General features: G+C 42.3%; 1 protein-coding gene and 1 non-coding gene across 2 annotated transcripts in view; one reads left to right on the forward strand and one right to left on the reverse strand.

The window, feature by feature from the left end:
- Window positions 1–4,738: 4,738 nt before the first annotated feature.
- On the reverse strand, window positions 4,739–4,846 carry TRNAL-CAA (transfer RNA leucine (anticodon CAA)). Its single transcript has 2 exons — window positions 4,809–4,846; window positions 4,739–4,784 (listed from the first exon to the last, which is right to left on the reverse strand). It is a non-coding gene; the product is annotated as a tRNA-Leu (tRNA).
- A 760-nt stretch (window positions 4,847–5,606) lies between these two features.
- Window positions 5,607–18,785, forward strand: part of COX7B (cytochrome c oxidase subunit 7B) — a 33,139-nt gene continuing 19,960 nt past the window's right edge. The window contains exons 1-2 of the mRNA XM_069211085.1: window positions 5,607–5,731; window positions 13,341–13,465. Of these exons, the coding sequence (XP_069067186.1) occupies window positions 5,695–5,731; window positions 13,341–13,465 (162 nt within the window). The 5' untranslated portion in view covers window positions 5,607–5,694. The remainder of the gene's footprint in view (window positions 5,732–13,340; window positions 13,466–18,785) is intronic.

Raw genomic sequence — 18,785 nt, forward strand, 5'->3', positions numbered from 1 at the left:
GGTTACTCCCCAGGGAGCAGCGTTGGAGTGCCATTGAGAGGGAGGCCTTTTCTGTGGTTTGGTCCCTGAAGAAGCTGAGACCATACCTCTTTGGTACTCACTTTGTAGTTCAAACTGACCACAGACCTCTCAGATGGCTGATGCAAATGAAAGGTGAAAATCCAAAACTGTTGAGGTGGTCCATCTCCCTACAGGGAATAGACTTTATAGTGGAACACAGACCTGGGACTGCCCATGCCAATGCAGATGGCCTTTCCAGGTTCTTCCACTTAGAAAATGAAGTCTCTCTTGGGAAAGGTTAGTCTCATCCTCTTTCGTTTGGGGGGGGGTTGTGTAAGGAAATGCCTCCTTGGCATGGTTACCCCCTGACTTTTTGCCTTTGCTGATGCTATGTTTTGAATTGAAAGTGTGCTGAGGCCTGCTAACCAGGCCCCAGCACCAGTGTTCTTTCCCTAACCTGTACTTTTGTATCCACAATTGGCACACCCTGGCATCCAGGTAAGTCCCTTGTAACTGGTACCTCTGGTACCAAGGGCCCTGATGCCAGGGAAGGTCTCTAAGGGCTGCAGCATGTCTTATGCCACCCTGGAGACCCCTCACTCAGCACAGACACACTGCTTGCCAGCTTGTGTGTGCTGGTGAGAACAAAATGAGTAAGTCGACATGGCACTCTCCTCAGGGTGCCATGCCAGCCTCTCACTGCCTATGCAAGTATAGATAAGTCACCCCTCTAGCAGGCCTTACAGCCCTAAGGCAGGGTGCACTATACCATAGGTGAGGGCACCAGTGCATGAGCACTGTGCCCCTACAGTGTCTAAGCCAAACCTTAAACATTGTAAGTGCAGGGTAGCCATAAGAGTATATGGTCTGGGAGTTTGTCAAACACGAACTCCACAGCACCATAATGGCTACACTGAAAACTGGGAAGTTTGGTATCAAACTTCTCAGCACAATAAATGCACACTGATGCCAGTGTACATTTTATTGTGAAACACACCCCAGAGGGCACCTTAGAGGTGCCCCCTGAAACTGTATCCAACTATCTGTGTAGGCTGACTGGTTCCAGCAGCCTGCCACACTAGAGACATGTTGCTGGCCCCATGGGGAGAGTGCCTTTGTCACTCTGAGGCCAGTAACAAAGCCTGCACTGGGTGGAGATGCTAACACCTCCCCCAGGCAGGAGCTGTAACACCTGGCAGTGAGCCTCAAAGGCTCACCCCTTTGTTCCAGCACCGCAGGACACTCCAGCTAGTGGAGTTGCCCGCCCCCTCCGGCCACGGCCCCCACTTTTGGCGGCAAGGCCGGAGGAAATAATGAGAATAACAAGGAGGAGTCACTGGCCAGTCAGGACAGCCCCTAAGGTGTCCTGAGCTGAGGTGACTCTGACTTTTAGAAATCCTCCATCTTACAGATGGAGGATTCCCCCAATAGGATTAGGGATGTGACCCCCTCCCCTTGGGAGGAGGCACAAAGAGGGTGTACCCACCCTCAGGGCTAGTAGCCATTGGCTACTAACCCCCCAGACCTAAACACGCCCTTAAATTTAGTATTTAAGGGCTCCCCTGAACCTAAGAATTTAGATTCCTGAAACTACAAGAAGAAGAAGACTGCTGAGCTGAAAAACCCCTGCAGAGGAAGAACAGAAGACACCAACTGCTTTGGCCCCAGACTTACCAGCCAGTCTCCTGCCTTCCAAAGAAACCTGCTCCAGCGACGCTTTCCAAGGGACCAGCGACCTCTGAATCCTCTGAGGACTGCCCGACTTCAAGAAAGACAAGAAACTCCCGAGGACAGCGGCACTGCTCCAAAAGAACTGCAACTTTGTTTCAAGGAGCAGACTTAAAGACCCCTGCAACTCCCCGCAACAAGCGTGAGACTTGCAACACTGCACCCGGCGACCCCGACTCGACTGGTGGAGAACCAACACCTCAGGGAGGACCCTCCGGCGACTCCGAGACCGTGAGTAACCAAAGCTGTCCCCCCTGAGCCCCCACAGCGACGCCTGCAGAGGGAATCCCGAGGCTCCCCCTGACCGCGACTGCCTGAACTCCATTTCCCGATGGCTGGAAAAGACACTGCACCCGCAGCCCCCAGCACCTAAAGGAACGGAACTCCTGTGCAGGAGTGACCCCCAGGAGGCCCTCTCCCTTGCCCAGGTGGTGGCTACCCCGAGGAGCCCCCCCCCTTGCCTGCCTGCGACGCTGAAGAGATCCCTTGATCTCTCATTGAAAACCATTGTAAACCCGACGCGTGTTTGCACACTACACCCGGCCGCCCCCGCGCTGCTGAGGGTGTACTTTTTCTGCTGACTTGTGTCCCCCCCCGGTGCCCTACAAAACCCCCCTGGTCTGCCCTCCGAAGACGCGGGTACTTACCTGCTGGCAGACCGGAACCGGGGCACCCCCTTCTCTCCATTGAAGCCTATGTGTTTTGGGCACCTCTTTGACCTCTGCACCTGACCGGCCCTGAGCTGCTGGTGTGGTAACTTTGGGGTTGCTCTGAACCCCCAACGGTAGGCTACCTTGGACCCAAACCTGAGACTTGTAAGTGATTTACTTACCTGACAAAACTAACAAAAACTTACCTCCCCCAGGAACTGTGAAAATTGCAGTGTCCACTTTTAAAACAGCTTATTGTGTTTTATGTGAAAAGTATACATGCTAATGTAATGATTCAAAGTTCCTAAAGTACTTACCTGCAATACCTTTCAAATGAGATATTACATGTAGAATTTGAACCTGTGGTTCTTAAAATAAACTAAGAAAAGATATTTTTCTATAACAAAACCTATTGGCTGGATTTGTCTCTGAGTGTGTGTTCCTCATTTATTGCCTGTGTGTATGTACAACAAATGCTTAACACTGCTCCTTTGATAAGCCTACTGCTCGACCACACTACCACAAAATAGAGCATTAGTATTATCTCTTTTTGCCACTATCTTACCAATAAGGGGAACCCTTGGACTCTGTGCATACTATTCCTTACTTTGAAATAGTGCATACAGAGCCAACTTCCTACACATGGACAAAGCGTGCAATTGCCTTGCACAACCTTTTATGAGTCTGGCCCCTGCTTACCCTTCACAAGCACGAACAGCGGACCATTGCACCAGAAGAGTTTTCCTCTTTTATTGTCTTTCATTGGTAGTCCGGCTCCCAGTTCTGAGATAAATGTAGAGTCCCAGGCATACACTCTAGTGCTGTGAGACTACAGACAAGTTGTCCGTACCTCACATCCTGACATTAGGTGTGAGACTGTTACCCACACCAACTGCCCTGCCTCATTTATTCTTTTTTAGGTTGAAAGTACATGGGCGGTTGGGGTGAGTCAGATGTTTTTGTTCAATTTGTTTATACTAGCTAAAGGTTAATTACCTTAATGTTTCCCAAACTGTTTGCCAGGGGTTTTAAAATGTTCAGAAAGATAATCAAAATGTTGTTGTTACTTTCTCTTTTTGAAAGATTGTGTAGATTTGGGTAGAGGTGATGGCCCTGACACAGTGCTGTAGGATATTAATTTACTACTGAACAAGGACGTAATGTGACACCTGAATGTAGCATACTAGGAGGCAATCACAAAAAGGCCACAGTGAATAAATAGTGCTATGTTAAAAAAGAGTAAATAAATGCACTGGTGACGTAATGGGGTATGGCCTTTCTTGGGTGTGTCTGTAAACCTGACGTTTGTTCTTGAATTTTTGTCATGAATTTTGACCCTTCGTCCTGAATTTTTGTCCTGAATTTTGACTCTTTGTCCTCAATTTTTTCCAGTCCTGTCCAGAATTTGCCTCAATGCCAGGTGGTCACCCTATGGACGATGAGTTGCCTAAATTGCATTCAGAAAAGCTCCGACCTTCCTATTAAAATAAAAAAAATTAGTTTTTTAATATTTATTTCTGAATTTAAAAAATGTATTTGTTTGATTATGCTTATTTTTGTATTATTTGCGTAGTGTTTTGCAGTACAAATCATCGAAAATGCTTAGGCTATGTTCTCAGGCTTTCAGTAATGACTGAGAGATCCCTGGACTCCAATAAAGATTCATTGGGGCCCAGGTTTCCTGTAATGATTATGCGAGGGCCACAAAGTCAATAACTCATTGTAATTTTATCACTGAACTAAATGGGTGTGTTTGGCCCATACATGCCAATAGACACGATTAAGGCGGAAGACTCACGATTGTTATGCCAAAAAAAGGCTTTATTTTGGGTGTCTCCCGCCTGAAATTACCTCTGCTTCCATATGGGGGGAATCCATTCTCCAGGTTATGTTTTTTAATCTCCCACTTGCCTCTTCTAAAATGTTGGCATGCATGGTTTAGCCGCTCGTCGTCACATATGAAGAGTGTATTTTTGGAAGCATTGTCATGATTTCTTAGTGTGAGAAAAACTATACTAGCACCAACTTTCAGATTCGATTTCACATGTGAATAACTAGAAAAAGGCAGCTACATTTGTTTCTAGTTTTACCCATGTTGCCGACTGAGGCTGATCACAGTTTAGAGGACAGGGGGCAGTTCGGAAGTCTGAGAAACTCATAGTACAGCTGAATGTGTGCTGGACTTACAACAAGTAGTCAATTATGTGCTGCATTTAGGAAAAACATGGTATTTATTGAATAAACTACTCAGAACGTGTTACTGAAATTAAAATATTTATGTGATATGAAATTAGATGGAAAAGAAAGCTGTTAATTATTAAGAAAAAATATTTCACCATCACATTGCAAAAATTTGACTGTGTCAGAAGTGGGATTCGAACCCACGCCTCCAGTTGGAGACCAGAACACCCATCGGGGGAAGATTTTACTCTTGAGTCTGGCGCCTTAGACCACTCGGCCATCCTGACACTCTGACGCCAATGGGGAAATGTATCTAATTAAAGACTGAATGAACATGTGTGCACTTTGTGGTAATGGAATCTCGTGTTTTTTGTGAATGATCACCGATCGCTGTATAGGTGGTCTTCCATGTCGCCTGCCGATAATTTATGGAGCGAAAAAAATTATTGATTGCCTTCCATTTTTGGGATTGTCTTCATGCGTGTATCACAGTGTCGGAGTGTACAACACGATGTACATACAACATGATTAATCTTAAGGGTAAAATCTAATATATACTTATTATAGACAACATACTCGGTGAAGCAGTAGTGTCACAGCGTCAGAGAAACTACATTTCCCAGAACACGTGTACCCGAGGACGCTCGGATCTTGGCATTATTGTTAAAGATCCGTTGTTCTCAAAATACATGGGGGCTAGGAATACGTGTAATACTTCAATTAATTCACTTCTAACCCCAATAAACTATTCTCCTGTCTAAGATATTCGACCGCCTCTATGTATGGATAACAATTCTGCTCAACTTAAAACGTAGTCAAACTTGAGTGATGCAAGTTAAATTACTAAAACAAATGCGAAATGAATTGTTTTTACAGAATATTAAATATTTACATCATAGTTGCAAATTACTTTTACAATAAATCTGATTATCTCCACGCCGCTATTAGAAAGACCAGTTCCTCCCTGTTTCCAACATGGCCGCCGGATTCGTAGGCAGGACCCTCCGCTTTCCACCGCGGCCTTTATTGCCTTCGCCGGAAGTTCCGGTGGAGGATAAGTGGCCATTTTGTTTTTCACTCCTTTCAAGGGTACTGTAGTGGGAAGTGCACCCGGTGTCCTGCTCTCCGTGCAGTCATGTTTCCTCTGGCTAGAACTGCGCTCTCGCTGTCTGGTAAGGACCGGGCGATATTCTGGTGACGGGCTCGCTGTGGTGTTTGAAATCCACAGCGTGGCTGGTATTTTGTCTCTTCCAACATGAGTGATGGGCTTTCGGGGGTTCGTTCTGTCAGTGTAAGAGGGCACTAGCCTTCCTCTGTGCATGTTCTTCGTGCTCTCACTGACGGACTATAATTTATGCAAATAGGTTAATGGAAGAAGGGTACGTTTGCATAACTGCAGTTTTCAAATGTTACAAATGTATTGTTTTATCCGCGTAGTAACGATGTAGTCCAACCTTGCTTCCTAGTGTAGACCTAGTTTTTGTTAGACAGCTGACCAGTCTAAAAGATAAGCGTACAGTCCTTTTCTGCACCAACCCCACCGCTTGGAAAACTCTCCTGACATTTCTGATCTGTTGACAATAAAATGTGTCCCTGTAGTCAATTAAAGATACCCTTGTTACGCAAAGACTAATCCTACGTTACAGTGATCCCAAAAAGGTCTTTCAAATCCTGCGGCCTGTTAAACCTGTAATGTCATTTGCCAGAGGAAAGTCGCGCCCTTGAGCACCAAGTTGACTTTACTAACGAAAAATGTAGTGTGTCAACTATCACTCCAACTCCTTAAATGCACCAAGGCATGCTTTTAACTTCTATTTTCAAACATTTGGCAAGTTCTGATGTGCCTCCCCCCCCGCTGAGATGTAACAATGACTCGTATCTAATGCCTGATTTATTTATTATAGCGATACGTAATGTACTTCTGCCATGTGTAAACGCCCCATATCTCTGTTGCTTCTCCCGTTTAAAGGTAATCTTTGTATCGACACCTGAAGGATGGAAGTCGGTGGCAGGTGTTTAACTTACCGATCCATGTTGCTTCACAGTACTTAAGGGTGGAGGAACAATGCCATTGCAACTCCTCATTTTATATTCTGCAATTATAGAAGATAGTCTGTTTCCCACCTACTCTACCATTGCCCAGAATTCACGTTAGCACGCCAAACTATTCTTAAACCAATGTTTGAAAAAGTTAAAAAGGGATAGTCACTTTCTCAGAGGTTTTCATTTTTTTTGCTTGAATACCCGCATTACGTCTGAGAGAGCTCGATTTGCAAATATGAGTATCGTTTTTAATCGTTTAATAAACAATAACTTACCCAAACATCGAAACAACTATCAATTTGAAGCAGAAACCAGAAGAGGAAGTACACTTTCATAGACACTGTTACATTTGAATATTCCGTGAATAACAATACCTGAATATTCAGTGGTAAACATTTTTGTGAATAGAGGAATGTAACATTGGAACACAGTGACAGCAAAGAAGGCCTTAGTTTAAGAGACCATGGCTTGTTGTATTTTTATGAACTATAATATTTCTTGATTTCTATTTTTTTATCTTATGGGATTCCTTGCTATCTTTCTATTGTAGCACTCAGATTTTACTGATTGTGATGACTTTAAGAAACCTGAAACAATGAATACATTAGGAATTCAGTATTACTTGTGAACTGCATCAAAACGTATTGCCAAAAGTCACTTTAAAAGAGGACATGAAGAGAATTCCACTTAAAAAGATAATTGCATTCACTTGCAGTCCATGTTACCCGGTAACAGAGTGCCCTGGTGGCATCATCACACCGGACAAAAAGAGTAATACCTGTTAACGAGATGGGCAGATATGATGGGATGTTCATTTTTTTCTCCAAAACAGTGGACCAAAGAAAGGATGTTTTTTCAGAGTTTGGTAGTCTAGAGTTTAAACGAAAAGCTTTATTTTCACAGGGCATGATCACATCAGAATGTAGCACACATTATTGTATGTCAGTGGGACCCAAATGGATACATGTCCAATTTCCATGCCTCTAAATATTTTTTTAGATGTTTGTTAGCTGTCGTATAGGGCCTGATTACGATCTTGGCAGTTGGAATGTTCAGTTACAAATGTGACAGATATTCGATATAACCCCATCTGCCAAGATCGTAATCAGGCCCATATTCATCATGTCTCATTGACCGAAGGGGGTCCATACTTGTTAAGGGTTTTACGTATGTTATTGTTGAGCAAAAGCCCTTTTTGTGTGGTCACCCTCATTTTTGTTGCTGAAGTTTATTGCTGTTTTTTTTTTTTTTTTAAGAATCCACACAATGGGACACTGCTGTCAAGAGAATGTGCTCTGACCCCTAAAACAATTTGAAATGGGTTATTATCCTAAATTATTGGCATATTCATTTTACCCAATTCCCTAATATATGGTGCAAAGTGTACCCAGGGCCTGTAAGTTAAATGCCAAACTTGGACTGTTGCATCCATTGTGCCGTCCACTGTAAGTGTAACCACTGCTGCATGTCTACCATTGTAGTCTGACTGTGGCTGTATAAAAATTGCAATTTATCCTGCCAAATAATCCCTTTCCAAAAGTCTAAACCTTTCTCTTAAATAATAATGTCACCTCTAAGTAGGCCTTATAGCCCATAGGACAGGATACATTTTATTTAAAAGTGACGTGCAGAAAGTTAATTACATATTAAGGATACAGTGCTTTTAGAAAGTTGCCTTTTTCCTTTCTAGAGCCCCTGAATACTAATTTGCCTTACTCTCCAGCTCTCTTAGTGCCTGAGTGAGGTGTGAAAACTGCTCCACCGCTGGGTGTTGGGGAGGTGTTTCTCTTCGTCTGGCAAGATGAACACTTTGACAGTGCCCAGGAAATTATTAATTAACTTCAAAGGGGCCTCTCCTGTAACAGACAGGTTTCATATAATAAAACAAAAGGATGATGGACGGAGTGCTGAACAATGCAAACACTCACCCCCCCAGTCACAGATCTGGGTTTAATCCATCGTTCTTCTGCTCACCATGCCACCCCAGTTTGGACCCAGCCATATGCAAATCAGTCTTGACCCTGTTCCTCATGGGAACAGTCCAGCCCGGACTGCCAAGCCAGGTCCTCACTGGACCGGAAACAAGCATCCTGGGACCGGTTTCAGGGTTTCACCCTTCATCAGCCAGGCTAGCTTGAATCCAGTGGCACAGTGAGCAAGGGACCCACGTCTGGGCATACCCTTCCCACTAAGGGCAACTTTAGTAAAACAAAAGGGCTGGACTGTTCCCATGAGTCAAGACTGATTTGCATATGGCTGTGTCCAAACTGGGGTGGCATGGTGAGCAAAAGAACAGTGGATTAAACCCAGATCTGTGACTGGGGGTGAGTGTTTGCATTGTCAGCACTCCGTCCATCATCCTTTTGTGTTGCTAAGGTTTCATATAATACCTGCACTGGCTCTTCTCCTTGTGCCCCCCCAGTCAGGCAAGATTCAATCCCAGTGCGGAAGGAGCTGTCCCATAACTAGTTTGAAATTACCGCAAAGGAGGGGTTGCAAATTACTGTGGCCACGCCTTTGGGTGGGCACTCAAGCTCTGCGCAAAGCGATGAGGTTCATTATCTTGGAATTACGGAATGAGGGGCAGTGTGGAATTGTTTGCAGTAGGGCTCACAGGACCTGCTGCAGATCTGAGTAGGGAAATGGGAACTTTGACTGTATTTAGTTTGGGGGTGGGGGGCCCGGGTGACCTGTACCCACAAGCTAGTACCAGGCCTAAATGTGTGCCACTGTGCACTTTCCTCCTTAGGAACACTCCGCAACTGTGGAAGAACAGGAGGATTGTCACCTGGTGTTTGAGACCATTAAGGCTGAACCTGCTCTCACTTGTACCCAGGACAGAGATGTTCACTCCAAGTGTCAAGTGGTTGATCTATTAAGCTATTGGGTCACACCAGAAGCATTCAACCTTAACAGCCCAGCCTGACCCATTCCAACTGGGGCTGCCCTGGAACCTGCTTGGGCGAGTCTTGACCCCCCCAACTGTGGTTTCTGAGATCCTGGAGCCATTGGCTTTGTCTAAATGTATTCCTGTTAACAGCCTGAAAAACCAGGGACTTTGCAACTTTGGACCACAACATACCGGTCAAGTCTGTTTGACAAAGTTGCATTTCCTCTGGGCTGAAGGTTCAGATTTCTTCTGCTCAGAATTTTGTCTGCAGCACATCTGTCTCATTGGTATCTTGCAGAGAATGTATCTGACCTTGTGAAGGCTGCATACTTGCCCTTCTGAACAATTCCTACCTCCAAAAAAGGAACTAAGTCCGAACGTAGAAGATTTGACCGTGCAAAGGTGCTAAGAGTATCCCAACTAGTGAGAGAACTTCCATGGACACACATTTTGGATTTTTCAGCCAGTCTCAGATACAGCCTACTGACTTGCCCCTCCGAAAGACTATAATTTCCAATTCAAGACTAAGTCTGAAGGTAAAGTCTCTGACTGGATCAAACCTGGTTGATGTATCTGTCCTGCACTTCATTCCGGTTGACCTCAAATCATACACCTAGGGCCTCATCTACTGTGACCAGTTGACGTGCATTAGTGTTTACTATTTTTTTGGCACTTTTTAACTGTTTTGGTTCTTCTAAATGCTTTACACGTTTTAAGTTAAGCCTCTCTGCTCTGTGCCATACTATTTGGATTGAGCTCTGTTTTAAATTACTGAAATCTTTAATGGACCCAACAAGATAATATGGTATTACTACTGTGGACTTGAATCTAGTTGTGGAGCAAAAGAATGCTGTACATTAACTTAATAGCTGGTTTTGGAGACGGTCTAACAATGTGTGTGCAAAGTTGTGGTTTCACCATTAGAATTACATATTTACAATTTTAGGCGCATGTAGTCTTGTTTACAAACCCATTGTGGGTGTGTCTGGCCGGAGTGGGTGTTCAGGGACGGAATGCCTTGGAAATTTAGCAAACATGCACAGACTTAAAAGTTTGTTGATATTCCCAGACGGTTTGAGGATTTTCTCTACTAGGAATAATTTTTTACCTATGAAGAGAAGGCTCTGAATCACAAATACTTCATATTTGTAATTGTTCGCCATTTGTAATTATGTATGTGTCATGTCTTGTCCGCGTGAGTACTTCTTAAAGGTTGCAACCTTCTCAGGTTCTGCGGAGTACTCCTGGATTTCTCTAAGAATTCCAAATATTTGTAAATAAACCAAAGTGGTGTTCGTAACCATGGATGTGTAGAATTTTTTGTGTGTTTTATTTGGGCCCAGGGATTTGAAGCAGTCTTACCAGGATGACAATTTCAGATGAAATGCAGTGGCTCAAGTTGCAACCCATATTACCAGGGCCCAAGCCTCACCACCTTTCAGCAGAGCATCATTGTTGTTAATAGGTGATGTGATTTTATATTGATATTGGGCATGTCTGGTTAGATGAACTCTATGTATGCTACATTGGAAGGTTATATTCCCTCTAATGTTTTTGATGTTCATAATTCTATTGATCATTTTAATTTCAGCCTTCAGCGAATGTAGTCTTTAGCGAATGTAGTTGTGGACTTATTATTAAGTATTGCTTTCATGCACATTAGGTTTCTTTTGGCAAATTCAGTGCCAGGACCATTCCGGGGACAGAAGTCACATTCTGCATGTCTGCCCCCTTTTGCCTTGCTCTACCTTTTCCCCTCCCACCCCCCTCGCCCCACTCAGGAACTTCTTTTCCGATCTTCACTTGGATAAAATAAAACAGGCTCTGCTCTCTGGACACTTCAACTGTAGGCCCGTCTCACCTTTAGCTTTATGGACCGGTCCACATTACCACACTTTGGGTAGTTTCATCCTTAGCTGTGCTCTGGGTCTCACCTGCATTCTCTCCACCCCCATTTTTTATTATATGTATAATCTCATATTAAGGGACTTTCAACCATCCTCTTCACCCGTTGGTTTGTTATTCACATTATTCCTCCCCCTATTTCAGCACAACAGAGACAAGTGGGTTATCCCATTTCAGCCAATGGCTGTGAAAATCATCCTCGCACAACGTAGTTCCTTAAGTGCCAGCAGCTGCAATGGCAAAATGTGATATTTTGTGAAATCAAATTACCAAAAATAGTTTTGCTTGAAGCGTGATTGATTTAATTTATTATTATTATTATTTTTGTTAAGGAGGGCCCGACTTCTTTCCTCACCAATTATAACGTTTTGCAGAATCTGCAGCCAGCACCAAACGTATTGGCTTTCCAGTGCTTGTTTGGAACTTGTACACTGCTGTTCCTCAGTCATCTTTGTCGCTGTTGTTATCCCGAGCACTCGATGAATTTATGATTTGCAGCCTTGCTAAAAATGTTTCTCTCGTTCATTTTCTTTGGTCACGTTTGCTACATTTACAGAAATTTACATCATGGCAACCAATGTCGTTTGGTGTTAAAGGAAGATTTACCTATAATCACTGTGTAATATTTGGTCTTTCATTGTTTTTCTAGTAAAAGTGATATTTATTTTAAACTATAAATCCACGTGTTAATGCATTCAGAGATGTAGTTTATAGGCTGTCATTTGGGGACTTGGGCACTTAGACTTCCTCCCTTCAGGAGGGGTCTCCTAGGCTGGCATTAGTTGAATCATACATAGACATAAAAGGTCAGTAATCGGTTTGATTGACAAACTGCCCCAGACAATATACGTCTACTTCAGATTTCTTTCTGGCCCTTTACTCCAGTTGTACAGAGGCTGAAGATCAAACACTAGCCCTTAAATTGCTTCGATCTTAAATGAGGCCTTGGTGTTCTTTTAAAGTATTTTAATGAACTTTCGGTCATTTTAGAAGAACTATATTAGTATAGTTGGGCTGCAAAACGCCAATAGCGAGTCCTCGTACTAACCAGGTCAATGAGAAGAAAACATAAGTTTTATAGCTTGTATAAAAGATTATACCCCACATTTCACATTAGCCAGCCCGTTTGTCAACCTACCCGTTTCCTGTCATTAGTGCCATGACTGTATATCTGCAATCCTGAATCACCTCCTATATCGTGTCAGATTTTACTCCTCTAGTGCTGGAGTAGACTGCCTTGTGTGAAGTGAAAATGCTTCAAATGTTGAAGATGACCACTGATTAGTACTACTATTGTGTTGGATACCATACTCTTATAGCCCTCCATAGGATTAGCTCCCTGCATAACGTTAATTAACTTATAATGAGTGCTTGTAATGAGGCAACGTTTAATGTGCTGGGTGCAGGTCAGAGGCTCAGAGCATGAGATGCCATCATTGGCTTTACTTAGCAGGGTTAGTGTTCTTGTTTAAGAGAAAGGTACTAGGAAACAGTTAACAGATAGTGACTTCTGTCAAGAAAGAGAATTCTTATATCGGGTATAACCTTCGTTATGAACTCTGAATGTACGACAAGGTATGTAAACGCAAATCCTTTTTATTCACAAGGAAGAACAATGATAGAGACCTTGTTAAAGTGAAGAGTTAAACTTAAATTGAGGATGAAAAAAATAATTTGAAAGAGGAGCAACAAAGGAGGATAGGTTTGTTTCTGCCACCCATGGATTTCTAAGTTTTGCACACACCGGGATATCTGCAGGCTTTATTATAAATGTTAGCCGTAAGCATTAGAAGGAAATAAGTTATGTTTGCTTCTGTTCTTGCCATAAAATCAAAATGCTGAATATGGATGCATTTATACACTTGTTTTGCTCTAATATTTTTGCTTTGAGAAGATATTTACACCTTCAAAATTGTAGATAAATCGTTTTCCACATATTTTAGCTCGTGGCGTTCAGAGGATTGCAGCAAGACAGAGCCATCATAAAGCTGGACCCGATTTCCATGATAAATATGGCAATGCTGTCCTGGCCTCTGGACTGGTGTTCTGTGTCTCCATATGGAGTTATGTAAGTAATTTTTAAGTATCGTTTAGTTTAATTAAGCCAGCTCCCCTCGATTTAACGCATGCATGTCTGTTTTTAGGATTTTTTTCCCCTCAAGGAGAGGCCTGGCCTGATCTCAATAGAGAAAAGAGCATTTAAAGTATAAAAAAACAAAACAACTGTGTGTGTCTTGTGAGGTTGCAGAATGCATGTCGCAGCACATACGTATCCTGGGAGAGAAGGAAAACACGCATTGGAGTGGAAATGGTGAGTAGTTCTAGGGTGGATGTTTCTGTGATGATGGTAGTAAGTGTATGGACAGTCAAGGATGATCTGAGGTGTTAAAGATGGCTCCAAGGTCTTGGGACAGCACTGAGAGCCTACTTTTAATAAGTTGTTTGTATTTTGAAATTTCAGTATTAAATTAGAAGAGCAAGGTTTTGTGTGTCTGTCGCCGTTTATGTGGATCTTCCATAGTAAATTACCTGGTTGATTGAATTTGATTGGCATGCAGGTGACACAGGAAGTAAACGGTGGATTGTATTTTTGGGGGGGTCGAGTGAGTTTCCTAAGATGAGGAGGGTAATGGAGTGGCAGTTGTGTAGCTTGCCATGCCTTCCTTCATCAGAGATTTTGTTTGACCCACTTCTAGGAAGTAAGAAAGGATGCTTTTTGTTATGCATGTGGGATTGTCCTTGTTGCAGATGTATTTTTTTTCGAAGCTCAGTGTGGTATTTCATGATTATATGGTGTGAAAAGCAGAGGCATGCCACGGTGAAGTGAAAATGTAAAGTTGCTGGTGGTGTAAATGTTTTGCACGATTATGTCTTTCTCTTTTGATGAAATTATTTTTGTTGGTAGACATTTTAACACTTCAGTATGAGATGTAGCAGCATTCTTAAAAAGGGTATTGAGCAATTTTTATTGTATTTAGGATTACCTCCCCTATTTTAAGTACGATGTTTTAATGATGCTCCATTGACTTGCTGTCTGAACCAAGGGCACTTGTGGTGCAAAGACTATGCATCCATCAAATGTGGCTGAGTGTTAGATCTATGGTTTGTGAGCTTGGACATCCCTAACTAGACATTGGCCTCTTGGTAAGGCCATTCTTGTACAACTGCCCCCCAGGATTGAAGATGCTTGTTACTTATTATATATGACTATCCGTTGCATAGTTCCATGTTTGTTGTAGGGAACTTCCTTATCACGTTAGGAAATATGCTCCCAATGTGTCGGATTGTATGGGGGGAATTGCATGATTAGTAATTTTTAAATAAAAGGACCTTCTACTACTTTGCTTATTAGTGACCAGACTAAAAAGGTACAGGTGTGTAATCCGTTTCCTGTCCAAGGCTACTTCCTAAAATGCAAGGAATGTGTACACCTGGAGCTGGTTGCTAACCTTATATAGAATCAAATTGGATGTTCTTTGTTTCGTATGACCAGAATACTGATGCAACTGTCCAAATGTGCTTAAGCTAGTTGGTGAAACACTAAACACAAGATCCCTGCTATAGAACACCCATATGAAAATGAATCCACTCAAAACAAAGCTTATGTTGTGGAGAGAATTTTATAACAGCATGTACTTTATGGAACAAGTGTTTTTTGTTTTTTTTGGTCCCCCCTAACCCCCCCCGCCAGACATAGTAATGTCATACAATCTAGGGGCATGGGCATGCAAGGTCAGCAAATACAGCCTAGCGGCAACAAACAGGCTGACAACAATAACATATAACCATAAAGACATTGATAAAATGTTGTACGTTAAAGATCATACATAAACTCAAAGGCATTAAAATTGAACATAAAGTTGCTCTGCTGGCGTTAGTACTGGCAAAAAGATTCGTATTGTAATAGTATTTATATAGCGCTTACTACCTCTGAGGCGTCGAATCGCTTTTCTGCGAGTAGCATGCTACTCCGGAACCCAAAAGGAATTGGTGGATTAGTATAGGGAAATATGAGTACACTTTTAGTATTGTTATGAGTTAATTTGAGCCGCGGATATGTGAGTTTGTTAGTTTGACTGGAGTAATGGAGGGGTGGAGGAGGGAAGAATCCAGAAGTGTTAATTGGGAGTTTATGGTAATAGGATTTAGGCTTGGGGTGAGTAAAGAGGGGTGGAGGAGGGAAGAGTCTGTGGAAAGGGTTAGGGAGATCATAGTAGCAGGGTGAGATAAATGAGACATGACGTGATGGGTAGATAAGTGTGATATAAGATGAGAGCAGAGATTCATAAATATCTAGTATAACATATCTAGGAGTTATGCAGTGACCTATGAACATGTTAAGCATAGAATAACACACACACATATATATACGCACACACATGAATACACACACATACGCACACCTATATGTACATACATTTATATATTTAAACCATGAGTGACTATACATTAAACAGGTTTAAAGAGTATGTGTGTAGTTTATTGTTATGACATAGTAGCGATACATATTTTCTAAAGAACTATATATAACTAGAATATACACATAATCAGAAAAATATTTATCAACATAGGCATATGCAGTCCATAGCTGTTTGAATATGGTGGTTATGAAGGAAAGAGCCAACTTTTGAGTAGTTTTCTGAAGTTGGGGGTAATGAATTCCATAGATTGGCTGCTTGAACGGAGAAGGATGTACCACCTATAGTCTTTTTCTTGTATGGTGGTGTTCTAAGACGGGGTGTCAATCTTGATCAGAGGTTTCTTTGTTGAATGTATTTGGTTATTTTGTTTGATCAAAAAGCGGTCCTGTTCCATGTATAGCTTTGTGGGTGATACAAAGCAGCTTGAAAGTGCACCTTCTGGCGTCTGGTAACCAGTGTAGTGCTCTCAAGGCAGGGGAGATGTGGGCTTGTGGCTTCACATGTAATAGTAGCCTGGCTATGGAGTTTTTAATACGTTGTAGTAGATCCATGGTAGAAGCCATTGGCATAATCAAGTTTGGATAGTACAAGCGAGATAGTAGCTTGCACCTTGTTTGGAAATCCGTGGTGGGGCAAGATGCGTCGTAGAGTCTTCAAGTTGATGAAGCTTGTTCGTGCTAATTTGTCCACTTGGGCATTCATAGTTAACTTGAAGTCCATGGTTATTCTAAGGTTTTTAACTTCCTTGGATAATGGAGGAGGTGGTCCGAGATTGTCAGGCCAGGCGCACAGTGGGCCATAACGTTTCCAGTCACCACATGTGAGTATTTCTGTTTAGGGGGCATTTAGTTTGAGATGGCTCCAGGTCATCCACTGATTAACGGCTCTGAGGCGACTAAAGATTTGTGAGTTTTCAATGTTTTTGGGGCATTCTAATTTAAGTAGTATTTGTGTCATCTGCATAGTTGTAGCATGTTGTAGTGAAAACACCACAAGATATTTGGTGTTAAACACTTTATTGCCTGGAGCCACTGGGAAAAGTGACTCCTTCAACTGCTTTCCCGTTCGTTTCTCACAACGCGTTCCACACAGCGCATAGCAACTGTGGAACGTGTTCAATAATAAACATAACACATCCCCTTCCTTTCAATACAGAGAAAAGAAAAAAAAAATAATGAATACAAATAAGAAAATAAATGATTGAAATGAACATAAACCAAACATTGAAATTTAACAGAAGTGCTAAAGAAGTTCTAGCAGCTGTACTAAAAATATACTATATACATACAACTCCTATGAGTACATACAATTCCTATAAGTTACTTAATGAACTCAACAACCTTTTCCCCCCCACACAAAATCCTTAAGCCAATCGGGTGGTTTCCTCACTCTTCCTTTCCCTCCATCCAAAGCCTCACTAACCACGCCTTCTACATCCTTGTTCGCTTCAGCACTAGCCTCATATCCACCAATCTCCTCATTCATCTCAGCACTATTCTCACTTCCACCCGTACAAACCTCTGCATTATTCTCACATTCAACACTCTCCATACATAGTCCTTCACTACTTACAGTATCACCTTCTTCCTCTTCCAACCATCTAAAATTAGACGTAGAGGAATTGTGACTATTGTGACTCCTAGCTTCCCTACGCACCTTGGCCACCCGTTTAAGATTCCATACCTTTCCATTGCTCAACCTGACTGCATTGTTCAAAACCTCTACAACTTCTTCTGGTTCATAAAACTGACTATATCCTTTCCTGACCTTAAACGGTTTCTTAACACGAACCCAATCGCCAACCACAATGTCAACTGGTTTTGTACCATGCTGCTCATCGTAACGTTTTTTCAGAACAGCATGTTTTTCCTTCATCCTATTCTGAACTGATTCTAAAGACCATTGTACCACATTACGCTGATGCAACCAGTTTAAACTGTATTTGGTCCTAGGCTCCCGCCCTCTCATTATTACAAAAGGCGATAATTCTGTTACCTCATTCTTCATCACCCTGTATGCCCAAACAGCCTTGTGCAACTGTACCTCCCAATCCGTACCACAAGCACAGGCTGCTTGAATAACTCCCTTAACCACCCTGTTGAACCTTTCCACCATGCCATTGCAACTAGGATTATAAAGGGAAGTAGTTTTATGTTTTACGCCAATTCTTTTGAAGTAATCTTTCGATGCCTTGGACAAGAACTGAACACCATTGTCGCTTAGCACCACTGTAGGTAAACCTTCAGACACAAAAACTTTATCTAAAAATTCCAAAATACATCTTGTGTCTACCCTCTCAACAATTTCTACAACAGGCCACCTAGAAAAGAGACCCATCAACACTATTACGTATTTTTGTTCATCACCAAACGGTCCCGCAAAGTCAATTGCCACACATTCCCATGGTTGTTTCGGCAAAAAATGTTAATTCATTGGCGGTCTTAATGTTTGTAACGTCTTGTCGGCATTTGAACACTTGGAACAATTCCTCACAAATCTTTCAACCTCAACATCCACATTAGGCCACCAAAATAAACTTCTTTCCACACCCTTTGTTTTTACAATGCCAAAATGTCCTTGGTGACATAGATCCACAATTACTTCCCTCGAGCTCTGGGAGGAATAATCCGCTCACCCCTCATGATTGTACCATTCTCCACGGACAACTGCGATCTCACTTCCCAAAAAGGCCCAACCTCTTCCTGCAATTTGTTTTTATCCGGCCAATTTCCTTGCAAAAATGTCTTTACATCAACTAGTACTGTATCCTTATCATATTCAGATATCCACTCTTCCCTGCACACAGCATGACTACCATCTGCATGAACAAAAGCTACTTGGAAATTATGCCAACATTCATCCACACACTCTTCCAATTTAGTAGGCATTCTTGATAAGAAGTCCGCTACTAAATTATCCTTGCCCGGTAAATATACAAGTTTATAAACATAATCCTGCATTCTTATT

The sequence above is a fragment of the Pleurodeles waltl genome, chromosome 2_1 (genome assembly GCF_031143425.1).
Source record: "Pleurodeles waltl isolate 20211129_DDA chromosome 2_1, aPleWal1.hap1.20221129, whole genome shotgun sequence".
NCBI lineage: Eukaryota > Metazoa > Chordata > Amphibia > Caudata > Salamandridae > Pleurodeles > Pleurodeles waltl.